This window comes from Pteropus vampyrus, unplaced genomic scaffold (genome assembly GCF_000151845.1).
Source record: "Pteropus vampyrus isolate Shadow unplaced genomic scaffold, Pvam_2.0 Scaffold61, whole genome shotgun sequence".
NCBI classification, from domain to species: Eukaryota; Metazoa; Chordata; class Mammalia; order Chiroptera; family Pteropodidae; genus Pteropus; species Pteropus vampyrus.
Window position 1 is genome coordinate 1,105,073 of NW_011888842.1, and position 9,557 is coordinate 1,114,629.

Consider the following 9,557-nt stretch of genomic DNA (forward strand, 5'->3'; position numbering starts at 1 on the left):
ACCCTTGACATTTTGGTACAAGTAGCTAAAGATGTCTCTCTGTGCCTATTTTTATGTACGTATACAATACAAATGAGATCCTGTTAGGTGCTTTTGCAGCCTGTGCTTCCCACTTAACAATAAAACATGGACATCCTTGAGATACACACATTTCAGAATCTAGCACGTCCTCTCTCTCTCCCGTGCACACTCCCTCCCCCTTCCTCGTAACACAGATTCAATCAGGATGTTTTCATCACCGATAAAGTATGGAACCCGTTCACGTGTTTCCTGTCACCGAGGACACTGCTGATGTCATCATACAACATCCTCTCTGGGAGGGACCAGATGAAGACTGCTCTCAGGCCTCAGCTGGAGGAATAACCAGGCTTCGCAAGCAGAGCTGGTTTGTTTTCATCTTGCAAATGTCTCTCACCAGCTTCCCTCTTTGTGTTGGCTTCCCGGAAGCTCAGTGCCAAATCTGCGTGCTGCCTATAGCTGCGTTTGTATCCCACACAGAGGTGTTCTGGATAGACTCTCACCCCGGCTTTAACTCTTTCCCTCTGCCCCCACCCATTTTCCTTCCTCCCAATTTTCTCAATCAAAAACAACAACAACAACAACAACAACAACAACAACAACAACAAAACGCACACACACACACACACACACACACACACTTTACTCCATGTTTCAAACTGCCTTCAATCTTTTTTTTTTTTTTTTTTGTAATTTTTGGGGGAAATAATGAAATTAAAACTGCATACAGGCTAAATGCAATGTAGCATGCTGGAATGGACTGTACTCTAGACAAGAAAAAGGGCATTAGTGGGAAAACTGTGAGTAAAGTCAGTAGTAGTTGGTTTAGCAGTATTCTACCAATGTTAGCTTCTTAGTCTTGATAAATGTGTCCTGTTTACATAAAATGTTACTATTAGAGGAAGCTAGATGAAGGGGAATCATCTTTGCAACTTTTCAGTAGAACTAAAATTATTCCAAAATAAGTTTCATTAAACATAATCTGCATACAGAACATTATGAGATGGTTTCCTCTTGGAGCCATCTTAACATGGTATCATCTTAACCCGCTGAAAGCATAGCTGATGCCCAGACCCAGGGCATTTCGGAACCAACTAGACCCAACCAGCCTTCGTAGAGCATCTACTACTACCTGCCCGGTTACGAGCAAAGTTCTAGAACCAGAACACTGATTCCTGGATGGGAACCCCAGCTTTGCCTCTGACTAGCTGTGCAACTCTGAGTCTCAGATACCGCACCTGCAAAATGAGCTAACAAAATAGCGTATTTTGCAGGGGTGTCTTGGGAAAGAACAGACTGTCTCAGTCAGTTTCAGCTGTATAACAAAGTACCCCAGACTGAGAGGCTTATAAACAACAGACATTTATTTCTCCCAGTTCTAGAGACTGGTTGTCTGAGATCAGGGTGTCAGCAGGGTGGGGTTCTGATGAGAACCTTCTTGTGGTTGCAGACTGCTGATTTTGCCTATGTCTTCACATAGTGGAAAGAGGGCTAGAAAGCTCTCTGGGGTCCCTTTTATAAGGTCACTAATCCCATGCATGACCTAAGCACCTCCCAAAGGCCCCATCTCCAACCACCATCACACTGAGAATTAGGGTTGCAAAGTATGAATCTTAGGGGGACACATATGTTCAGTCCACAACTTAGACACTCAATGAATTTAACCTTGGTCATTAATGTTGTTAGTTCATCCTCCTTTCATCTTTCCAGTAATCCTGAGAAAGACATATTACTTAATTATGACTACCTGGGAACAGGAAGGAAAGCTCAGAGAGGAGAAGGGACTCACCAAGGTCGCACAGCTATTAAAGCAGAAGCAGCAAGCTAGGATTTGAGCCCAATCTTCCCGACTCCAAACCCAGAGCTCTTTCCACTGCAATGAATTTCCTAATAGAACCTGACAGCTGCCCCGTCTCCCTACCCCTCTAGTCCATCCACCACGCCATGGCACGGGGGACCCCCTGAACACCACACAGATCCACCCTGGCCTTTTCTTCACATCTGTGTAGAGGACCGGATTCCTCCACATTTGTGGGGTATTCGAGGCCCTTTGTTACGAAGGTACAATCTCACCTTGTGCTTCGTTCCCCGACCTCACATGCAGGCTCGTCATCCATCTAGTCACCCACGGTCAAACCACATGGCTCCTTCAGTGACATTCGTTCTTCTCCAGTCCCTTTATCCATCGGCCTCTCTCATTCTGCAAGGCCTGGCTCAAATGCCACCTGTGCCATGGTCACTGCTCCAAGTCGCCGCTGCCTCAGCATCCCTGACATCAGGATTTAGTCCAAACACACACTGCCGTACATTTACGTGATCTTCATCCTGGGTCCAGTGTCCTTGTGAGCAGTCTCTGCCTCACTTCCGATCACCTCCCCCAGAGCTCTGAGCAAGGTCCTGGCCCGCCTCAGCAGGGCAGTGCAGGGTAGTGGTTAAGGCCATAGTTTTTGGAATTAAGTCTGCCTGGGCTCAAATCCTGCTCTGCATCCATCGGCTGGGTGACCTTGGGCAAGTCTGTTTAAACTCCCTTTGCCTCAGTTTCCTCAACTGGAAGATGTGGGTAATAACAACCTACCCCACAGGGTAGCATGAAGGTTCAATGATATGATCTGCGTGAAGTCAATTACAAATGCTGGACACACAGTTAGCCCTCTTTAAAATGTGAGCTAATCATATTAGGTCAGTAATTGCTGGTTGCCCTGGATGGAATGCCAGCTTTGAAGCTGCTCCAGTGCAACCCCAATCCTGCTCGTGGCTTTCTCTCCTCTTCCCACTCCATGCACCATAATAAACCCTGAGTCAGGGCCATCGCAGTCTATTAGCAGTGTTTGCAAAACAGCACCCATGAAGAGCTTGGGCTGGCCCACTGCCCAGCACCACGTGGGAGGCCACCCTATGCTGAGGACAGCTAGGAGAATTTGGGAGATGGGGGCATGCCTCTTGTCGCTCGCTCTGAGTTGTGAATTAGAGGCATGCAGCCAGGGGAAGGCTCCCAGCTGGGACTGGTCCTTAAGGCGAGTGCTGATTGCTCTACTGGAAGTCTGATTGCAAAGAGCGCCACGTACAGGTGGCTCCCTCGCCCACCCAGGCACGCAGCCCGGCACCCCATCTCCTGCCATGGGAGTCGGGAGCTTCTCACCTTGAGCCCGCCGCTTTCGGCTTCAGAGCCCCGGTCCACGCCAGTGATGTAAATGCCCAGGCCGTACTCTGCTCCCCCGCGGATCGTGAGGCCCAGGGACCGGCCATCCCCCAGTACCAGGTTCACCTGCAGGAGGGACAGGAGACAGTATTCGAAGGCCTGAAGGGCACCACGAACATCGGGGGCAGCTGGCTGTAGAGCCCCGCCCAAGCCCAAGGGCAACTGATTCAGACCTGCAAGATCCCCTGGAACATTCCGGTTTCTGCCCCAGCTCTGACTTGCTGAGTGACCTTGGGAAAGTCCCTCTTCCTCCTCGGGCCACAGTTACGAGAGCAGTAAAAGGACAGTGCTGAAGGAAATGACCTTTAGGGACCTCCTGATGCTAACATCATAGAGTGCCTCAATGCTTCAGGTGTCACATGATCCCACAGGGGCCACAGACTCTCCTTGCCTCTGCTAGCTGCCCTTGATCATGCCCTTTCCATCAGCGAGTGCCTGCTCAGGCCCTGGGGTCTCCACCCAGGCTCCTGCACCTTCCGCGCTCTCTCCTTTGGATCAAGGCTGAGTCCAGGCTCTGGCACCACAACCTGCCAACCCAGAGGACTCCTGCCTTCCCAAAGGCCTTCCACCTCCTAGGGGGTCTCATGCCTTCCCGGGTATCTCCTGCTCTGCCATCCATCCTGATGTACCACGGTGGCTGCTTCAGCAGCCCTCAATTCTATAAACACAGGGAGCACCTGCTAAGCGCAGACCCAGTGCTGGGCCAGGGGACCAGGAGATGACCCAGACACTATCCTGCTCGAGAGGGCCTCAGTCTAGAGGGGCAGCGAGACCAGTAAACAGTGTGATCAGAGCATGGCGAGACAGCTTGGGGGCTGTGGGGGCGAAAGGAAGGGGAACTGGTCCTGACTGGTCCTGACTGGGGGAAGTGTGAGTTGGTCAAAGGAGCTTCCTGGAGAAAGTGATGATTCTGATGAGATCAGAGAGTGAGCAAGAGTCGCCAGGCAGGGTCAGGGCAGGAGGGAGGGGCCTTACAGGGACACAGGACAGCATGTGGGGAGCATGCTTTGATGGAGGTGAGTGGAGGTGAGTCACTGTGACCAGAGGTGGGAGTGCTGAGGCTGGAGGGGCGAGGCTAGGGAGGATAGGCAGGAGAGGCCAGGGTCGGATTTGGAACCTTCAGGAAACATGCAGACCAACAGTGCCTTGGGAATGGAGGGGAATTTATGGAAAAGGAGAAGGGGGTCCAGAACAGCTGGAATTTACCCACAGGGGCAGAAAACATCCCGCAAAAAGGTAAAACAAGTAACACTGTGTCCTCAGGCACCAGGGAAGGGCAAATGTCACAGAATTAGGGAAGGCACCCAACCAACTTCCTATTTCTGAAAAGTCATTCACCTGAGAGTAACCAAAGGCTCTGTATCAGCCACCAGGAGAAGACCGTTACATATGTCACTTCATTCTTCGACTACCCTGGAGGTCAGGGTGGAGGTGGTCAAGTCCAAACCGCCCAGCTGGGGGCTCCGCTGCGTGACCTCTGGCAAGTTACTTAACTAACAACCTCTCTGTGCCTCAGCCTCCTTGCCTACAAAATGAAGATGAAAATAGTATCTGCCTTACAAAGTTACGGTGGAGAGGATCAAATTAGGAGACAAACATAGGCTAGTCTCTGGCCCACAGTAACTGCTCAATAGATGTTAGCGGCTGTTGCTTCCACATTGCACATGACAAAACCAGACAAGGCCACATGGCCACAGCTGACTCCCACCAACTGGCAGACCGTTGTTGGGAGAGAGCTCAGTAGAGCCCAATAGACTCTGTGGGGTTTGTTTCTGAGACTACAGACTCTGGGGCATGTTGGGGAAGCCCATCCCCAGAGGGCCAGGGCCAGGCGGTGACCCCTGCCCAACAAGGTGACCCCAGCCCCATAAGTCCAGAGCCAGCTCCTAGTTTGCACCCCAGAAAGAACATAAGTAAGGAGAGCACTTGTGAGGCCCGCAGAGCTCTTGGGGACCCTTGAGAGCTGTCACCCAGAAGCGTCAGAGAGACAGATGTTCTCCTAGAAACAGGAGGCTCTTTAGATCCTTGAGGTTGGACTTGAAACAACAGCCCAGCCCTTGTGACCGGCCCCTCCCTGCCCGAGGTTAGCGCCAGCTCTAGGACTGAGATAGGTTTGAGGTGACCTGGGTTCAAGGCCCATCCTTGTCCCCCATCACATGCGGGTCTGTGTAACTGGGAGGTGACAGTGTGGTGGTTACGTGCTCAGGCTCTGGAGCCAGACTATTAGTGTTTAAGCTTAACACTTCCACTCTCTGGGCCTGTTTTCTCATGGGGAAAACAAGTGTAGTCCTTCACTGGGTTCCTATGAGGAATGAATGGGTCCGTATACTCGGAGCATTTAGAAGCATGCCTGGCACAGCAGAGGCACTCAGAAAACACTGGTGATTGTTATATTCTTCCAAATGGTCCTCTCGGGCAAGCCATCTGGCTAAGCTTGCGCAGGTATGACCTGTAAAGAATGACGAGGTCTTCCTCAGGGACATCATGAATACAGGCTACTCCACAGGCCGGGACAGGCTGTGCCCATGTGAGCGGTCAATAGTATTCTATCCAAACACTAACCAAGCTCCGAGTCTGTGCCAGGCCTTGTGCTGGGCCCAGATTCAGAGGAGACTCTCACCTGGCCCCTGTCCTCAGAGGAGCCCTGGGCTGCAGTGCTGACTGCTGATGGCTCACAGCTGAGTCCCTCCTGAGACCTGCCTCACCCGAGGTGACACCCCTCCCTGGAACAGCTCCCATCCAATGAGTAGGTGAGGGAGAAAGGCCAACCTCTGCCTCAGGACAACTCTGCAGGGCCACCCCAGGTCCAGAGCACCGTGGGACTGGCCGAGGCCTCTTCAGTGAGGGCATCGCCGTCCACTCCCCACTCTGCCCAGCCCTGCCTGCCTCATGCCTTTCCCAGTGTTGATCCCAGGGCACTACATTGCTGCCATAACCAATGACTACAAACTTAGGGGCTTAAAACAACACAGACAGGACTGCATTCCTTCCAGAGGCTCTTGAGGAGAACCTGTTTCCTTGCCTTTTCTGGCCTCTAGAGGCCACACGCACTCTTTGGCTCATGGTCCCACTGTCCATCTTCAAAGCCAGTAGCATCATAGCTTCTTCTGATCTCTCTGTTCCTGATATTAAGTCACCTTTTTCTGATTCTGACACCTCTGCCTTCTTCTAAGAGAAACTCCCCATCTCAAGTCTCTAATTTAGTCACATCTGCAAAGTCCCTTTTGCCACAGAAAGTGACATCTTCTTAGGCTCCAGGAATTAGGAGGTAGACCTCGCTAGGGAGTCACTATTTTAACATAGGTACTTTCCTACAAACATCTTTCAAGGAGTTCATTCCTGGGAGCCTGACCTCAGGTAAAGCCTCTCTGAGATGTGACCTTAGAGCCCTGAAGGCTGAGGGGTCAGCCAGAGCAAGGGGAGAATGGCAGCACATGCAAAAGCTCAGAACCTGGACAGAGCCCAGCCCCCTGGGGTCACCTAAGGGTACTGTTTGGATGGAGGGCAGCAGGGAGGGAGGGAGAGGGACGAGATTAACCTGTGTGGGACTTCGAGACAGGCCAAGAAGGCTGGGCTTTCAACAGCAGAGAGAGGGGATCAGATTGGGATTTTAGGAGGACTATTGGGAAGGGGGAACGGCAGAGGGGTGCCCTTTCTGGAGATCCTTCGGGAGAGGGTGTGAGCCTTAAGACAGCAGTAGGGTGAGAAAGGCAGGGCTCACAGCAGCGGGGAGGTCAGTGAGGCAGGCTGAGGACAGAGTGGGCAGATCCCACCTGGAACCCCTACTGTGCCCAGCAGGACAGACCCCCTCTTCCATGCTGTGCCTTCAGGGTCTGGGACAAGCTGGACTCCAGTCCTGCTCACTGGGTGACCTGAGGTCACCCTCCTGTCCCCCGGGTCTCCACCTCCACCTGGTCCCTCCAGCTCCAGGACAAAGATTTTTGGGGCAGGGAGATCCCAGAGGAGCCCAGAAATACACAGATGGCAGCAGTCCTCTGCAGCAGCCCCTCTGAATACTAAGGATGAAAACACACCTCCCGCCTCCCTGCCACCTCCCCATAAATCCCTTACATGGGAATAAAACAGAGTCTTTATCACAGAACTGTAATAACAGTCCCATCAACCACGGGGTAATCTAACTCAATCACTTGCCAGAAATTCAACCAGCGTCTGGCAGGAAACAAAATTCACCGATGCGAAAGGACACTAAGCTGTGAGAAGAAGCCTGGCACCGTGAAAAGAATACCACTCCCGCTAATAATATGAATGTAATAATAACTCACTAAATTAATTGGTCACTGAATGTGCTTCCTAAATCCCAGGCCCTCTGTCAGTACTTCACATATATTACCTCTTTTAAATCTCTCTCCTCCTCTACGGTTTCTCTTATTTTCCCGATGAAAAAACTGAGGCTGGAGGGATGAAAGGATGTGGCCAAGGTCACATGGCCAACAGGTGGCAGAGCCCAGGTGTTTAACCAGCACCCCACACTGACTCCCATAGGCCTGAGTTCAAATCCTCCTTCTCCCCTTTCCTCTGGGGCAACTGTGGGCAAGGCTCACTGCTTCTCTGATTTTCGGTTTCCCTATCAGTGAAATACAAATCGCGCAACCCTTCCTGCCTTGCCCTGGAACCCTGATCCTGTCCAGGAAGCGATGTGAGCAGCCCTAGGAGATGACATCAATAAGCATTTTGGGGCAAAAAGATATAAAAGGTACCTATCACCTAGTTGGCATCTGATAAACGATGGCTGTCACCGAAATTAATGACTACATCCTAGGCACCGTGCTTTGTGCTTACACACGGTCATTAATACTTGAAACAGCCCTACATGGCTGCTTCCATCTCCCCATATGGCTGTGACCATCTCCAAATCATAGACAGGGGAATTTAAGTGACTCACCCAAGGTTAAGTGACTCTCCCAAGGTCACAGTCAAGAAGTTCTAAAACCAGGTGATTTATAATAAGAAATACGTATATTTGGTTTTGTCCCTGACATAGAGCTTCTGGAACGCTTGTAAATTCCTAAACAATAGAGCACTAGGAACATCTTTTGTTCTAATGAGGTGACTCTGGGTAGGCTCCAGGATGGCTCCCGGATGGGGGCTGGCCACCAGAAAGATCAAGCCATAATAAGAAGCTTGAATTTTCAGCACCACCCCTATTTTTCAGAGAAGAGAGAGGGGCTGGAAGTGGAGTTAATAATTGATCATGCCTACATAAGGAAGCCTCCATAAAAATTCCAATAATGTGGGGTTTGGACAGCTTCCAGGATGGTGAACACATGGAGGTATGGGGAGAGTGGCACACCCAGAGACGGTGTGGAAGCTCTGAGTCCCTTTCCACATACCTTACCCTACATAGGTCTTCCATCCGGATGATCATCTGTATTCTTTATCCTATCCTTTTTATAATAAACTGTTAAACACTTTCCTGAGTTCTGTGAGCAGCTCTAGCAAATTAACGGAACCCGAGGAGGGGGTCATGGAAACCTCCAAGTTATATCTTTGTAACTTTGCAAAGAACAGTGTGTACACACATCTGATCAAATAGGACTTATTTTCAAACTCAGCAAATGTTTATTGCGCCTCTACCGTATACCGGTCAGGTGTTTTCATTGTGATTCACTCATTCATGTAATAGATACTTACTGAGCGCCTATGCTGTGCCCAGCACTGATCCAGGCACTATGGGTGTACCAGGGCACAAAACCAAGATCCTTACCACCACAGAGCTTACACAGAGGCAGGGAGAGTAGGCTTTATCATTGTCTCCATTTTACAGAGGATGAGACTGAGACTCAGAGAGGTTATATAACTTGTCCAAAGTCAAACAGCTGGTAAATGGCAGAGACAGGATTTGAACCCAGGCAGCCTGGCTCCAGTGCCTTACCCTCCCTGCCACACTGACATTATCCCATTTAACCTCATACACAAATCTATTCTAGTTTATTACGTCTATAGAGGCTGAGGGTTAGCACGGAACGGGAAGCCAGAACAATGAGCGACTGCTCCCTGCCCTTCTTCTCCCAAGGATCTGATTCCCAGAAAGCCACACAGGGTCTTCCCTTCTGATCCTTCTTTCATCCTTAAGGGATGGTTCTCACACTTCAGCGTGGAGAAGAGCATCACTGGAAAGGTTGCGAAACCAGAACTAGCTTCAGAGGACAGCTGCAGGGCTTCAAGGGGAATTTTGCTATATGTGTGAGTCTTACGTCATTATTGCCCTGAGAGCTCACTTCCCAAGAGGGTGTGTCCTCACTGGGGCTGGGTTAGGGTTTTCGAAGTTTGGCGTGAGAAGTCCATCTGGGAGTCTACTCATGGTTAATCTGAAATATTA

The 9,557-nt window shown here is 50.6% G+C and overlaps 1 protein-coding gene across 8 annotated transcripts in view; it reads right to left on the minus strand.

Annotated features, from left to right (window-relative positions):
• Positions 1-9,557, minus strand: part of WHRN (whirlin) — an 83,714-nt gene that overhangs the window by 42,380 nt on the left and 31,777 nt on the right. For 6 of the 8 annotated variants that reach the window (XM_023531092.1, XM_011360947.2, XM_011360949.2 and 3 more), the window contains exon 3: positions 3,158-3,283. The exons of the other annotated variants lie outside the window; for them this stretch is intronic. In XM_023531092.1, the coding sequence (XP_023386860.1) occupies positions 3,158-3,283 (126 nt within the window). The remainder of the gene's footprint in view (positions 1-3,157; positions 3,284-9,557) is intronic. 8 annotated transcript variants of the gene reach the window in all.